A 17819-nucleotide genomic window follows, 5' to 3' on the forward strand; every position below is an offset into this window, starting at 1 on the left:
ACATTTAAAACAAAAGGAGCTCTTTTGAGTACGGTATGTCCCTTTGAACAGGCATTTAAACTTTAAAAACAAGTCATAGCGCACACGTACCATTTTATTGACGGACTTCTCAAATGACTGAGAATATTTTTTACTATTTTGGAAATAAATTCGTCATTTTCTCCACGTGCCCCCTACAATGTCCTCACGTACCCCTAGGGGTACGCGTACCCCTGGTTGGGAAACCCTGCTTCACAGCATCAAATGTGGCCTGCAGGCGAAAGATAAAAAAACATAAATTATTGTCCAGATTACCAAATAATCCAGTTGTAGATAAATCAGATAGGATATCTCAGATATCTAACAAATTCAATGTATATTCCACAATATTTGGAGAATCACAATTTTCCCATGATATTTTTCTATGACTGCAGTCGTTTTGAATTTAAAATTGTTCAAAGAAGTCAATTTTCCTGCAATTACTTAACATAATTTCCTCAAATTTAAAAAAAAAAAAAAAAAATGGTCTCAAAATTAATGAAATTTAAAAGAGAAAATCCTGCAGGGACTGATATGTCACTTATTGATTGGATATGATTTATACATTTTGTAAAGTACACAACTTGGGTACATTAATCAAAGTTTTTTTTATTTCTATTCATGTACCCCCAATGACAATTTGCGTTCCTCTGGGGGTACCCGTACCCCACTTTGGGAACCTAACGTATAGAGTGATATGGAATTCAAGCTGAGGAGAGAGAGGGAGGATGGAGAAGCTATCTAGCAGTGGTCACAACACGAGCAGGGGGATTAGAGCTCAGTGTCTCCCAGTAGCCACTGTGATCCCTGTGCTTCCTCATCACAGCTCACCGTAACACTACATACGTGTGTGTGTTTCTTTAAGAATGAATTCCTCATTGTCCGATTATGACCCTGCTGAAACCGATGACCTGTCGGAGCAGAAACCAGGTTGACTGACAGCTGTGGGACTAGTCCAGATGTTTGTCAGTAATGTTACGTACGCTCCAGAATAACCGTACTGACACTCGTCATCTTATCATCTTATTGATGTGTAATTCCCCTCCTGTTTTTCCCCTTCACATTTAAGTCCCGAAATGCCTCCTTGTGTCAATACATGGCTGCATACATTAATGGGGGGAGGTGCTGCATGTGCTGTTTGCATCCTGTACACATTGTAGGTTCAGACGTATAATCCTCCACCCTGTGGTCCTCTCCCGTCTGCTCGCCTGCTGCAGTCGTGCCCCACGCTTATCCACATCGCACATCCACGCGGCGCACAGATGAGATGCCTGGGAGTACACACACACACACACACACACACACACAGAGGCAGATACCCACGTGTTTGCCGTACTTGATCACCCTGCTTATCTGGAATTACCTGTGCAAAGCTGTAAATGTGGGGTTGTATCAACAATGTGCGCTGATCCGTTTCTGTTGTTTCTCCGTTTGATAAATAAAAACAACAAGGTTTCACTTGTTGAATTAAACCTGCTGGAGACAACAATTGACATAAAACCATAGTGTAGGCCTCAGAGATCAATAACTTTAAGATCATTTATTCACAATCAATTATAGAAGGTTAAACTTGCCGATCGAAAGTCTGTTTTGATCTCCACTATGAACTGTCGGAAAAGTTTTGCACTTTACATTGTGTAGATGTGGATTTGTTGGGTTTTTTCATACAAATTTGATATTTTGATAGCGCTTCAAAATGACTTTGGTTGTAATTTGCGCTATATAAATAAAGTTGAATTGAATAGATGTGGAGTCCCATAGGGGTACGTGTACTCATAGGAGTACTCAGAAATATTAACTTTAACAGTATTGCTGCTCAATAAAATACTGTATTTTCTTGTAATTTATTGAAACGGGATTATTATGATGCTGTAAAGGCTATTTTATCAAACTTCTGACAATAGGAGACAATAACTAGCCACATTTTACAAAGGACACCTTATTTACTCACTTTTGAAGTAATCAAATGTAAAAGTTGCAATTGGCAATGGTATTTTTCAATACATTTCACTTTAAATTCCACTCATTGTTTTGAATTTGTAGATTAGGCCTTATGGAACCAATGTTCGGAACACAGTTTAGGACCGGTTTTGACGAGCGAAGGCAGACAGGGTAACAGGTGGCTAAAAAATGGTCCAAAACGTGGCAGGAAAAGAGCAAAAAATGACTAAAATGGGCCAAAAGCAGTCAAGAGTGGCCAAAAAATGGGCAAATAAAGAGGAACCAGGTGGTATATAATGGCAAAGGGTAACTTAAATGAGCAAAATGTGGCAAACACTAGTGAAAAATGGCCAAAGTGTGGAACAAAAAGAGCCAAAATGTGGGGAAAAAAGTGTTGTTTATTGGGCTAAAGTTGGCTTATTTGGATGAAAAGTGGCCAAAAAAAACTCAAGAAAGAACCAAAATTTAGGGGCGGTGTTTAGCTCAGTGGGTAGAGCGCCCGCCCCATGTACAGAGGCTATAGTTCCTCACCTGCAGCGGGTCCAGGTTCGATTCCCGGCCTGGGACCCTTTCCTGCGTGTCATTCCCTGCTCTCTCTAACCCCCTTCCTGTCTAGCAACTGTCATATAAAGGCCACTAGAGCCAAAAAAATCCTTTAAAAAAAAAAAAAAAAAAAAAAAAAAAAAAAAAGAAAGAACCAAAATTGGATATGTGTCAAAATGAACTTACATAAAATAAGAAAAAAAGGATATTTATTGGCAAAAGATAGCTAAAGTCTGAAAAAACTTTTTGAATAGGGCAAAAATGGACAAAAGAAGCTGCAAAGGAGTTAAAAAAAAGTTTCCACCTTTTAAGGTTTTTTAGCGGAATAATAATTAAAATTAAGACATAAAAAGCCACGTTGAGAATTATTGACTTAATAACGGCTTCTACATGGTGTGGATAATAATGTAGCGGACTGGTCTGGACAGAACAAGTCAGGGATTCATTTTTGTCCCAGTCCACCCCTGTCGAGTGGAAATTTCCACTTTCTAGATTTGTTTGTGAGTAAATTATTTATGATTTATTGATCTGAGGCTTACGTTTAGTCCTCATCTGCTTTAAAATAAGCAACATAACTTAATTTGCAATAAGCCCATCTTACATTTTGTTCATCTTCAATGTAGGAAATGTAAAAAACATGCAAACGCACACATTAACTTCTATCTGAGCTGCAGTGTCCTTAATTATCTAACGTAACACAATTTATTTTATTTATAGTCGCAGTACGTTGTACGTCCTACTGTGAGCATGAAGTTGCAGCCAAGCAGCAGTGATAAGATCCCTTCATTTCCATATTTGTCTTTTCTTCTGAGAAAGCAATGATGTCATAAAATGCCTTTTAAGGAGTAAAATAATTATGTCGCCAGGTTTTTCTTGTTCTCTGATTCACATAAAGAAATATTAACACTAACTGTTACCATGGAAATGCAATCGAACCAAACTTTATAAAGCAGACGTTCGGGTGTCGCAGTTTTTCCTTCATTCATTCACACAAATGATGCAAAGTAACTCAGTGAGTGACCCCCCCTCCCCTCCCCCACCCCCTGGCACATTTCCTAGTTTTTCCTCTGCTCACCTGGTATTTCCACCCACTGCATGTGCAGCCTCATTTAATCTGCCCATTTGCTTTGTGGCATCATTAAAACGTAACGTATGTCTGCTCCCATTCATTACTGGAGCCTGAAATGAGATGCAGATTAGTGCACGGATGACTTCCTTCACTACGTTATGTAACGGCCTTTATGTCATATGATTGTTTACGGAGAAAAGAAGCACACCACACAGAGCTTAAAAATAGCAATTATAGATATACATAATTAATTATGTCCCTTTAAAAAAATATGAACTTATTCTGGTTTTGCTTTTTTCTTCCACACCTTTTCCATTTTATATTTTAGAATATATATGCCAATATTGTCCAACCCATAATTTACAATAATATCCAATAAAGACATTGACTTACCCCTCCCCCAACCTAATTTTAGGACCTATTATATAAATACCACCATGGAATTAAATACATTTAATGTGATGAATCGGATATATTTCACATACAACATTATCTAATACATTTATGCTGAGGTTATCGAAGTCAAAAAATAAAGATATTCCTCCTGTTATTGGAAGTATTGGTAGGAATGTTTGCATGTGTTTTAACTATATGTGAAAATATTGTACTTATTGTTTTTTGTTTCTCTTTTATATGGAGCGAAATAAGGACCTTATTTTATATTAAAGCAACTTGTGTAAATAGGACAAATTGCCATTTTTTACTTTTAACATGATCTCAAACAACAGCACATGTTGTTTTTTGAATATTGTGTAAAAATTCAGACCGATGTCAATCAATAATACATTTTAATAATGGCCATTTCTTTTTTTAATTTTATTTTATATTGCTACATACAAAATACGACAAAATCATTATGTACACATGATACACAGACATAATACAGTACATACACAATGCAATAAGACGGTAAGGGAGGAGTCCATTTCTATAAATGGACTGTCACTATCATCTCTTCGTCCAGAATTACTTTACATATTTACAAACGCGTGTTGTCTTACGCACTTCCTCATATACTGTATGTCACATGCTTATTTAAAATGGTTTTACTTTAGCATACTCGCGCTAACAACTCCAAGTTTCAAGTCAGCACATGAAACGCATATTATTGTAATTCTACGCTCATTTCTGTGGCTTTCTTTAAAAGATCCCAAGCTGTAGGTCTGCAAAATCTGTTGAAAAATTATGTCGTGTCTTATTCCGTGGTCAATTACATTTTTGAATTACGATTAGAGTGACCAGCATTTTTTCCAATTACAACTAAGATTACAATTATTATTTTTACCCTGAAAGTCAATTACAATTACGTTCTCAATTGCTAAGTTCATTTACAAATAATCACAATTACTGAGCCTTTAATAAATAAGCCCATAAAACGTAACCTTCCTCTTGTGTTAGCTTCCTGTTAGCACCTCTTATGATAACGGCTCAGTTTGACCCATGTCTTAAAATCAACTGTAAAATACACTAAAAAAAATGATCTATCATCTCATTAGTTTTTCATCTCTTGGTTACTGTGTTAAGCTTCCTAATCAATGATAATATTGGTATTAATACGTTTTTGCATTTAATTAAATTGTAATTGATAGTGTTTTATAGAATTTCCATGACTATTACAATTACAAAGTCAGTTATGTGAACTCAATTACAGTTAAATTATGATTACAATAGCAACAGATTTATTCAATTACAATTTTAATTATGGCATAATTGTGATTAATTATCAATTACAATTATAATTGACCCCAACCCTGTCCACAACTTAAAGATGCAGGCTGTAAGTTTCAGATCCCTCTCTCCCCCTCCCTCTCTGCTGCTCTCTTGCCCTGCCTCCAAAGTCCCTACCACAGAGGAGCTAACGAGCTAACTTTAGCCCGACAGCAACATCACAGTAATTTAAAATGCACTGGTAAAAGCATATTGCTGCAGCGCTTCTCTCTCTCAATGTGCACACACCAATCTATCAGCAGCAGCAGCAGCAGCGTAACAACACAGTGTCACTCACAGCAGCCCACACGGAGGCTGCAGTGATGGCAGCGTGCACACGAACAAACACATGCACTACAGAGTTCTAGTGCAACAATTACAAATCAAACATAATGTAAATCAATCAGCAGTAATTACCTTTCAAGCAGAAGAGTCATCGATTTCATCTTCTACTCCTCCAGACCATACACTGTAAAAAAAAAAAGATGGGCGCTCCAGGCACTACCTTGCTATGAGTATTGCTGTGTTTTGGCCACGGTGGAAAGGGGTGGGGCCTGTGAGCAACAACTGTCAGACAGTCCATCAAACACAATCCTGGCTCAATGAACCTGTTTTTTCACACAAACTACTAGTTTGATGTAAAGCTGTCCTTACATAGTGACAGCTTTAGCAAATATGACAAAAAGTCACTTTTATAAGAGTTACGGACTGCACCTTTAAACTTTATATATTTTTATTTTAGTGATTGGCTGATTTTTTGGCTCAAGGTGTCCCTAATGAAATGATTGTTCAGCTTCGTTATTGGAAGCCCAATAGGCTGATAACATTATTCCCAGTAGACATGAGTCAGACCGTATTTGCTGCTTGGACCATTTGATGATCACATTTATCAACGTCCTTTGTGACATGTTGGATCCAATAGATCCCAAGTGTCCTTTACAGGATTTTTATGTCATGAGCAAACAACATCTAGCTTTCATCCTAAATCCTCCAGAAGCTGATGAAGTGTGTGACGAGTGTCACCTGATTGAAGAGCGCAGCAGTAGATTCCTCTCAGACATTGAGGCGTCCTCACATCTTTCCATAGACTCTGTTGATTTAGTGGAGAGCGTCTGTAGAGACTGTCAGCAGCTGAGAACTGATGTGACAAAGGACAGAACGTGTCCACACAACAGACCGGCCAAATTATAATGACGACAGTCACACGGCAAACAAGAGACCGTTCATGTGCACGTAGAATTAGTTTTTATGTCTTTTGTGCTCAAATTGCTAAATAAACGTATTCAAAGAAAGTCAGACTGATAACCTGCACTATATAAAGTGATTGTCTGATCCGAGGGCCACATTATTAGTAATTATGCCAGCATTTAGGATAAAGAACAAAGCTTTGTGTGAGTTTTTGTTGTGTTTTGTGTACATTTTTGTGTACATTTGAGTGTATTTTTCTATGTTTTTCCTCTCATTTTGTGCTTTTTGTTGTTTTGTTTTGTTCTTGTCATTTAGTATATTTTTTATGTTGTTTTTTGTGCTTCTTCATCTGTATTTATGGAGAATAACTGTCCACTCTTTCACTGTTTAGTATGCTGATCTGTTGGATTTCATCACGTTGGCAGTTTGTCTTATTCTGAAAATACAGCCCTTTGGCAATTAGCATGAAAAGATGTAGGCAGGCAAGGCTCAGTTTAACTGTATGAACTTTATAGATTTATTTTTTAATATAATCTTAAAAAAAAATCAAGTGTAATTAACTTCACTGATGTTGTCTTTGAAAGTTACACTCTCTTTTCTTTCTTTTTTCTCTCCGTTGTCTGCACATGCTGTCAATTGTCAACACTAAATGTAGTGCAATCTTTTCGCGACAGCAATGCAATGTTTTATTATTGCAATTAAATAAACACATTTATTCTATTGTATAATTGTGACCATCACCAGCCCTCCCTAAGGATAAGAAAAAACTTTATTAAAGGGAACATATGTAAAGTGAGGGCAGTGTTACACTTTGGTGAGGGGGAAGGGAACAAGGGAGAGGGAGTCTGGGTAGCAGAGAACCCCCCACCAAATAGGGCTGGGTTGTATACCAGTTCATACCAAATACCGGTATATATTTTTGTTATGATATGAATTTTTAATATACTGCCGTATCGGTGTATTTGATTACACAACGCGCCGCGTTTCAGACCGGACCCTTTTCAACGTTGCACTTCTAAATATGAAGGTAAACAGTAGCGCTCTGGTGTCAGTTGCGGTGTAAATCATACATGTAAATGGATAAGAAAGACTCAATTAAAAGCTTTGAAGCTGCATGTGAGCATGTGCCTGTGTGCACACGCCTCTGCTACAGGAGAACAACACTCACGGATACGGAGGCACGGTTAGCTTAGCATGTCGGCAGTAATACACAAAAAAAGAGAGCAAAGGATCGCAATTTGTAATTCCTATAACGCAGAAATAAGTAAATAACCACTGAGTATGCAGAATTTAAAGCTAGAAATCAAGCTAAGCTAGCCCGGCAAAGAGCCATTGGGCTGCTGTTGCAAACTTGTATGACTACTAGTGTGGAATTATTCTACAATATTCACTCATTATGACAGTAAATGCTGTGAACACCTGATTATGCATGAAAAAAAATAAATGACCGTCATATACCGTGAAACCGTTAGAATTTTGAAAAACACCTGGTCATACCGTCCAGCTCTACACACACACACACACACACACACACACACACACGCACACACACTGTTTCCGGCCTATGACAGCTGTCCAAATGTCCGAACGTTATAATGACTGAGAAGGTGTGCATACGTGTGTTTGTGTGTGTGTGTGTTTGCGATAAACGAGGAGCGATGCTGGAGGTAAATCTATTTCTACTTGCAGGCACTCAGCAGACTCACTAGTGTCGCTATCAGTCTTCCTCAGGGTGTGACAGCGCCTCTCAAATGGGTGAGCTTAAGTGCGTCTCCCTTCCATCTTGGCACAGGCCGAGTCGTGCGCGCCAAAGGCCGCGGGTGGACGATAAACAAGTTTACAAGCCGTGTGTGCGCGCGCGCGTGTGTGCGCGAGAGAATCAGTGTCAGCTTCAGTGCAGGTACGCTGTGTTCTTGGCGGAGCAAAGCAGAGAGAGAGAGAGGGAGCTGTCAGTGTGGCGACATTTAAGGAGTGGGAGTTGTGCGACTGTGTCTGTGTGTGTTTGTGCGTGTGTGTGTGGTAAGTCCATGATTTCCAGTTTTGTGGGGATTAACCCAGTGGGAGTACGACTGTGTGCTCATGTGTAGCCAACTGTGCTGTCTGCACGAGCTACACACCAGGTGGTGGACTTTATCACTTTTACAACCTTTATGTATACTTACACACATTATATATATATATTTGTTTATTTGGAGACGACAGTGCCCATTAATGAACACCAGTACAACACTTTGTGTAGATGTACCAGATTTATCTATGATACATTCCTTTGTATTATACTGTTTTTAATGTATTGCACTGTTTGCATTATTTCGTTTTTATTGTGAAGTGTCCTGAAAAACACTTTTTAAATAAAATGAATTATTATTTAAGACATGGACATAATATATACATTAATTACAAACAACCGAAGCAATTTCTTATTAATAATAACTTCTACATATCATGACCGATTTGCTTTTAACCTTTTTTTTAAAAGCTGTAAAGGTGGAACAGTCTGGAACAGTGATTGGAAGACTATTCCGCTTGTGCATCCATTCACGGAAATGGTGTTTTGTCCAGTGGTGGTGCGTCTGAACTAGGGATGCAACACGTTCAGTATGCACCTGGGTTTTTTTGGTCATGGTTCACGGTTCGGTTGTGATGGCCTGGTCCGTTAAAGTGTTTGTATTGTATTGTATATGTTTAAAGACAGCCAAGAACAAATGTCTATTTATCTTTATACAGGGATCCTACAGCTTCAGTCAAATTAAATTCAAGACTTTTTCCAGACTTTTTATTGTCGTTTGAAATTAAATTTAAGACCAACTTCACAGTAAACACAACAACTGGCGGCCCCTAAAGTAAACACCCAAAAATACACAAAATGACAGTGAAATAGACAAAAAAACAGACTAAAATAATCAAAATCACTCCGAAAACACACAAGATAACTACAAAATTAGCCAGAAATCTATAAAACAACTAAAATAGAAAAAATTAAAATCATTAACAAAAAATCTTCGTTGGACAGGCAATTTTTGTAAAATTTTGTTGTTGGTTCCGCTGTCGTGATTGCGCAATGTTACGGTAAATTATCTATTTAAAAAAAAAACGAATGTTACTATTTATTTTGAAATGTGAGACTAATTGCCATCATAAAATCATACTTATTATGTGTTAAACTGTAAGACATTTTACTGACAATTAAGGCCTTATTTTTAAATTTTAGATTTAGATTATTTTGGAATTTAATGCCTTTTAACACTTTTTAAGGAGCCGCAGGAACCCTGTTATCTGTCTTTCTGTTCCTCACACACACACACACACACACACACACACACACACACACACACAGTGTAACCTTTGGGCCGAGGGCGTGTGATTGGATGTGGCTCAGTGTGCGACTGTGAAGCCGACAAGCCTGAAAAAAACACCCAAAACAAGTCGAGATTAAGAGAGAACGGTTCGGCTCGACGGGGAAATCCTCCTCCAGTCTCCAAGGCAACGGTCACACCATCATGACCACATTCCATCACGCTCCTTTACCAGTTGTTTTCTGTTTGTGTGAGAGTTTAAGCCTGTGAAATAGTGTCGATATTTATTATTTATTGCTTTTTAATAAGTATATAAGACGAGTATTCAGCTTTTGGACTTTGGTATCAACTCATTATCCATCGCTCCAGGCGCTTAATTGAATTGTGACGGCCACTGACACTCCCAGTAATCTCCCTTTGTTTACTTTTTAATTGACTGACCTTCATGTTTTAATACACACAAATGTTTTCGTGTTGATGCATCATCAGACCTTTCTGCCACTGTGGTAACATCTCCTCCATCACCCCGTCTCCTCCCTATCATCGTTTCTCCTCCACCCTCAGTGTTTATGTTGTCATTTCCTCCCTCCCTGGTGAAGCGGAGGTGTTTCGGGGCAGCGAGGATCCAACAGGACTTTGACAGGAACTCCCAAGGGACGGATGGACCATCTATTTAGAATCCTCCTTTATTACATTTAGAATGAGACCATGGACCTTCCTGACCTTTGGTAAATGTGTGTTTTGGGAAGAGAATGACATGATAAGACATGACAAATTTAAACAGTACCTAGGGCTGGGCAAGATAAAGCAGGATTTCTATTTTGGCGATATAGAAAATTACAATATTGCCTATAATGGTAGATTTTTTATTTTATAGCTCATTTTGTATTAAAATACTTGTTTTAGGCATGAAAAGCACCGTTCGTACTAACCCAGACCTCCCACTTAACAAGCCACACGACAGAACTCACTCACACAAAGCTAAAAGTGGTGCATTTTGTGCAGCTGTTTGTCAATAAATGAGTCTGTGTGACATTTTTCATCAACAGATTTGCCCTAGAATTGTTTTTCTGGGAAGACTTTATTGAGTTAAAAATATTGAGATTTATATCGTATATCGCCATCTTGACATCTTATCCTTCAGCCCTAGCAGTACCCACAAAAAACCTAACCAGCAGTGGCTGTAGTTCCCACAGACGCATAGTAACCGCGTTAAACACAGAGCCCAATAATATCACTTAATATAACTATTAACTCATTCAGTGCCAGCCATTTTCAGAGCAGCCAACCCCATATTGCCAGGCATTTTAGGTGATTTTGACTGATTTTTAAAAACCTACAGAATATTTTGTCCTATGACAATCTCATATTCTGAAAGATTAGACTCTCTACTTTCATCAGAAAAAATAATTTCGTTTCTAGCTTGTTTCATTCTTCCGTAATCAGCAGTTGAATAAATACAAGTTTCACACAAATAGCTAGTTTGTGACAAAAAGCTGAGAAAAGCAATTTTTTTTTCATTATTTATTATTATTTTGCTATCTGGGTCAGAGTTGAATGGATTTCTTACTGTATTTTGGCCGTTCCTCCAAGTCTCTCCCCCCGTCATTCTCCACACACGCAACTTCCTCCTCCTCCCGGACATGCTGAGTGTCAGTGCTTGCCCCATTGTTTTTATTGTTTTCCCTCACCATCGCGACTCTCAATAGTCCACTTAGCTTCCACACATGCTCTGGTCGAGTGTGAGCTGCAGGGAACTTCAGCATCAACTCTCGTAGTGCCATTTTCTGTCTCGTAAACTCTTTTCCTCTCATCTAAAGGTGCGCTGCTGCCACCTACATGTCACCAGTTGGTCACTACATCATTGTACAAGTTAGATATTCACGGGAGACCTTTGTCACACTGTCTCCTAGCAACGCCAGCCGAAAAACACAATCCACGTCTTAAGACGTGAATGGCACTCCACGTTACTAAACCAAATAACGTCTATAAAAGTGAATGGCACTCAATGAGTTAATATCTAGTTATATTAAGACTATGGCTTGGAATTACAATTTAATCAGATGAGGTGGTTAGGAGTAGACGGTATTTTGACATGTAACTGTGCTGCGACTGGAAGAGAAGCAGCTGAGCGTCACTACACTAAACACCTAATGCATATAGTGGATGATTTACTCTCACAGTTTAAGGTTTTTTTTTCTACCTTCTTTTCGGATCTTTTCTCAGTGTCATTTATTGTAATTAGTCACAAGGAAAGTTTAGCAGGTCTGCTGCGTCTGCAAACAGCTCACGTGCTGGTGAAACCAGTGTGTCCACAGACTTGGGAGTAGACATTTTATCTTCTCGGGCTGGGCGTACCCCGTACAATAGTTTGGTTGGTGCAAGACGTTTGGGCCAGTGATTTTTGAGTTTTTGTGTGGTGTCAACGGTGTTGAGTCAATGTGACATGCAGCTAACATGCAACGAGTCATTAGAATTAAGAAGAAACCTAAATAATATATTTCAATGGCCAATTGAGAGAGTCTTCATATACAATTGAGGTTAGTTAACGAATAAAAACACCAGGTCCTGACCAAAAGAGCTCCAATTGTTAAAGCATTTAATCACATCTTATTGTAACTATATCAGTGTGCTAACCAGTGCATTGTGTGATTGTTTTGTCATTTGGAAAATGAATAAAGCAAATTAAAAACAGTCAGTCCATTAATGTGTAGGAATATGGTTAAAAAGAACAATTATAATGAAGGGGCAATCTATTAATTTTCTTTTTTTAAAGCTTCCCTGCGACAATGGTAACCTAAAAACCATCAGATGCCTTTAAGCTAACATTCCTATAATGCTAACTCCTGTTAGCTGCAAACTGTCATTGTTTAGCCAAGAATGAGAAAAAAGGCTAATTACTGCTCTGTTTTCTTGCAGGTTTTAATGTTCACTGATAAAGACGAGGATGGCTTCCTGTCCCAGCGTCTACCAGCCCTCTCCTCTATGACAGCGTTGGAAGGCGTGGCTACGGCCTACGTTTGCCAGGACTTTACATGTTCTCTGCCCCTCACAGACCCTCAGGAGCTACGCCGCCTACTGCTCGATGGCACCACAGACCAGCAGTCGGAAAGTTAAAAAAAAAAAAAGTTGTTGAGCTGTTGATAAGTGAAAGATTTACCAATCGTAGCACTAGCCTAGCTTAAATGTGGCCAAAAAGAAACAATGCAAACTAAAGCTTTAAAAGCGAAAAAGAGAAATTGGTGCCCTGCTGTCCTTTTAGATCATTAATTTAAAACCTATTTATGATGTCATTTTTACCTTCCAAAGGCAATAGAACCATAGCAACTTGTCTCTTGAGCCATTAAAAAACAAAGTGCTCTCCAAATGCTAAAATGGGTTAACTTTGCCGCTAATGGTTCCCATTTAGCTTCAACCTCCTCGTCTCATGGATCAACACAGCAGTTTGAGTTTTGAGCAGATAAACGGTTCCAATGTGACACATGAACTTTCAAAGTTTAGAGATTCGATTCCATTGTTGCGTCAAGGTGAGCGAGCTGCTCGCTAATGAGCTCCTTTTTGTTTATAATGTCATCTCTGCTGCTGCTCATGTGTCTTTTATGTTTTTTCTGTGTGTTTGCACAGCATGTTGCATAATGTCGCACAATATAAGACCATGATTTGGGAAATAATGCCTGTAAAATTTAAGGAATAAATGCTATGTTTGTGTTTCACTGGATATTTTCTGGTTCTGATTCTTTTGAAAAAACTTCTTGTAACACAGTAATGGAGTAATTTTTACCATTTCAGGTGGTTGTTGTTTTTACTTTTTAGCATAGCCTACTCTTAGCAAATTATTTTAATTTTCTTTTATTTTAAACAATTTATAATGGAAAACATTTGATTGGCCTCTTAAATACTGGTACTGGTTTTATGTCAAATCTGAACATTCTTTCTATGAATATTTGTTTAGGATGGCAGCAATTATTAGCAAAAATAGCTATTAGCAATGTTTGTATGTACGTATTTCACATTCAGTCTTGTTTAGGCTTGGACAAGTCTCATGTGTATGAAATATGAGGCATTTTGAATTTTGTACATGAGAATTATATGGATTTTTCTATTGTGGTGTGCTAATGATGCTAACAGTGGTCAAAAGCCATGTGGCGCCGGCCAAAAAACGCAAGGCATGATAGGAAATCTTTCAATGCAGTCATGTATAGGCTTGGGCATTTGTCATTTGTGTGAAATATGAGGCAAATTGAACTATGTGTGTCAAGAGTAAATTGTGGCGTGCTAAGGAAAATTAGCATTGCAACTTTGCGACGGCGCCACAACCACACCGTTAGAGATAAGCAAATTCCTTTGATAACTTTTTATCTTTAGTGAGTCCTAAGTGTTCTGTCCGAGTTTGAAGTGAATTTGAATGATGCGCCTCAGACTAGTTTGCGCAAATGCGTTTTCAGGGCGAAATGCAACCTTTAACCTTTGGAACAAGATGGTTTACTTCCTGTTTGGTTTTAGACATGGTTATAATGGACATTTCTTACTTATCGGTCAAGCCTGTTCGTGGGGCAGTTCCATCGCGTTATCGAGAAGCCCCTGACTGCAGCCTGCAGTTCAGGGCGCCGCTCAACGTTCAATAAACCAATCGCGTTCAGACTTACTCTAACCCTAAACCATACTGTATGTATTTTGTAAGCCTATAGAATGATGTAACATACAAAATTATTTATATGGCATTATTTATTTATTTTGAGATGGATTATTTATACTGTATAAAAATCACAAAGCACAATAGCATGCCGTATTGAGCTCCGCCCCGAACTGCGGACTGAAAGCCAATAGCATACCGATGTTGTGCAGCATTGAGCTCCGCCCTGAACTGCGGACTGCAGTCAGGGGTACTTTGCATTATTTGCTAATGAAGTAATAAAACATGTACAGTAGGTGGTGATATGCACCTATTCAAGTTGGTTGCAACGTGCCAATAACCAGGAAGAAGAAGCAATGTTTGTAAATGCAAATATGGCCAATGTACTTCATTCCAAATAAATCTCTATCAATATTTAATATTATGTACAAGTTACAGAATTCCATAATTTTCTATCTGAGACAATCTTTATGTAAAGTAACAGTGAGTGCCTTCTGTTTTTGCTGATTTCTGGTTGTAATTTGACACCAGTCTCCTTGTTTTGCCAGCTGGTTTTTGTCAATAAAACTTAAAAGTTGGTAAATATTTGTCAGGCTTGTATTGAAGACACGCTGAACATTCAAGTGATATTTTCCTGATGTGTTCTGTCTGTGTGCAGGGATGACCTAGAGCCCAACGTGTCCCAGCAGTGTCTGACTGACGTGTGTCTGCACCGCATGAACTGAGAGAAGCTCCAGTGGGAGATCTCATGTCTGAAGGATGGTTGAGTAGAGTAACAAAAGTAATCACATGGGTGCGTGAGAAGGAGTGTGTGCGTGTGTGGGGGAAGGCTTGATTTGTTGCTGATGTTGAAGGGGAGGCAGGTTTTTGTTTTTCTGTAAGAGACTGAAATAACAGAAAAAAGATGGAGAATGTTTCGATGGCAAACTCAAAGAAATGAAATAATATCATGAGCCATGAACGGACAGAAGCTGCTTTGGTAAACACAACACATTTTACCCTTGGGGTCAATATGCCCCCATGAATATTTGCCTCCAGGAAGTTATTTTCAGAAATTTGTTGACCAAGTTTTTGTGTTATACACATTTTGTTTATATGTTGAATACATAAATAACCCCTTGATTATGAAACCTGTTTCTCAAATGGGGGTATATGTACCACAAGGGGTACATGATGGCACTACAGGGGGTACGTGAGAAAGAGACTGTGGAAAATGAACAAATAAAGAGTAAGTCTTGATCTAACCCCAGGCGTGAGATGACCGGAAATTTTATTTATTTATTTATTTGTTTATTCAGTTTATTTCCGACATGGTAACATTCACTTTTTTTTTTTTACATTTTTTTTTTTTTTTTTTTTTGTATGTCGAAAAAGGAGACGAGAGAAGCAGTTTGCTTATCTGGGTCCCGTCCCCTGTTTTACCATCGCAAATATACATGGGTTTACATGTCTCTCTGGTCAAACATTCTTGAGTTGTTCTGAACAGTCCTTTTTTGTGTATTCTCATCTGTAGTCAGTGTTGTCTTTTTTTTTTTTTTTTTTTATTTAATTTTTTTTTTATTCCTCCTCCTCTCTATCGTTGTTCGTGTTGGCCTTGTTCCCTGCCAGACGTTGTTAGCATTCCTCCAGTGCAAGAATAGTTCCTCTTTCGAAGGTGTTTGGAATGTTTTTCCCTTTTCATCCATAATGTCACCACTCGGGAATGTCTCTTTTGGACACACAAGTTTGCAGCTTGTTTTGTCTCTACATCAAGGTTAATCCAGCTGTTGTTAGTTCTATTGGCAGTGTTGTATTTTCCACTGTTAGATTTAACTTGTTAGATTTAAACACATTATTATATCTTAGTTCATAAGCAAGGTAGTAATTTCATTGTACAGGAAAACGTGTTTCTAACTGCACATATGACAATAAACACTTTGAATTTAAATTTAATGTAATCCTTAATCACCCCACCACCTAGCAATTGAAATGAATAAATGACAGACCTTTTTTACTCTTGGTTTCCACATTTAATTCAGTCTCCGTAAAATAATCACAGTCTGAGTTTTGTTTCCAGTGTTTATATAGATCTGGGTCCATATCCATGATTACCATCAGTAATGTTGTTGTTTAGGTGGATCCTTTGTATTTTCCCAAGTCTTTTCATCGTTTTGATGAGGATTGTTTTTCCGTTCTCTTCTCCCAGTGGTGTGATATAAATCCTGCAGTTTCTTGTCCACGTTTTTAGAATCTTTCCTCCTTTTTTTATTTGGCGTGCCTTCCATGCGATGCTTGCATTTTTTTTTGTCAGGCTTTCATTAATAAAAACCTTTGTTTCCTTCAGCTTTCTTCCTTGCTTCAGTAGTTCTCCTTTGAATTTCTTATTCGTGAAGGTTATTTTTACAGCTCTGTTATCATTTTTCTTTGGCAGGAGTCAATGACCTGTTGTTCAATCGATTTTGTTTCTTCGTCACTCGCTTAACTCCTGGGTTTTATCTTTAGGCCTGTGATGATGACATCTTTCTATCTTTCCTTTTGTTCCAACTCTTCAACCCTGGCGTTCAACAATTTTATCTCTTCAGCATTTCTTTCATTCTTTTCTTTCAGTACCTTTGCTTCGCTTTGTAGGTTTTCCAGTGAGTTTTCCAACGACTTTATCTCGGCAGATAGGTTTCGTAGACCCTCGCGTATCATCTCCTTGACCTCTTCCAAACCCGAATTGGGTTCTGAAGGGCCTCCCTGCGGTTTTTTCACCATTTTTCTTCAGTCTTGGGCCCAATTTTTCAGGCTGTTCAGCTATAGCCAGCTGTAGCCATGGTCGTGTTATCGGAGCAAATGAAAACACGTCTGCTCTTTCCAAAGACCAGATAGTAATGAAATGATACAAACTATTGAAATAAATCCATTCAGGAGCCACTAAATAAGTGTTTTTCAACCTTTGAAACTGTATTTATACTTTGTGAAAAACTAATTCTAGAAAGACAAATGTCTTTGAGGTCGTCAGAAATTCTTTGTATCAAAATGGGGTCATGTTCCAAAAAAGGTTGGGACCCACTGCACTAAATACTGTTTCTTTCTCCTTATTTACAAAATTAGATTATCTAAAATGTATGTTATCACTAGTTCATTCCATCATAATGCTCTAAAGTTCTTTTTAAATAGTTTTCTAAGCTAAATGTTGTAGTCGGACAAAGGGGGTATTGAGCCAAAAAAGTTTGATAACCACCATCAGGCCAAACTTTTAAATTAGAATTAAATTGTCTGAATAATTTTCATCCAAATCTTTTCAAATTTACTGACAACAAGAGAATGAACCCTATTGGTTGTGGTGATGATTCAACCTTTATTGCAGCGCCACCATCAGGTCAAACTTTCAGTCTTGAAAATATTTCATCCAAATCTTTTCTAATTTGGGGTGCACATTCACAGAATGAACCATATTGAT

At 38.1% G+C, this 17819-nt stretch overlaps 1 protein-coding gene across 1 annotated transcript in view; it reads left to right on the forward strand.

The window, feature by feature from the left end:
- Window positions 1-13478, forward strand: part of spata20 (spermatogenesis associated 20) — a 50852-nt gene extending 37374 nt beyond the window's left edge. The window contains exon 13 of the mRNA XM_028475745.1: window positions 12682-13478. Within this exon, the coding sequence (XP_028331546.1) occupies window positions 12682-12879 (198 nt within the window). The 3' untranslated portion in view covers window positions 12880-13478. The remainder of the gene's footprint in view (window positions 1-12681) is intronic.
- Window positions 13479-17819: the final 4341 nt, after the last annotated feature.

This window comes from Gouania willdenowi, chromosome 19 (assembly GCF_900634775.1).
Source record: "Gouania willdenowi chromosome 19, fGouWil2.1, whole genome shotgun sequence".
NCBI lineage: Eukaryota > Metazoa > Chordata > Actinopteri > Blenniiformes > Gobiesocidae > Gouania > Gouania willdenowi.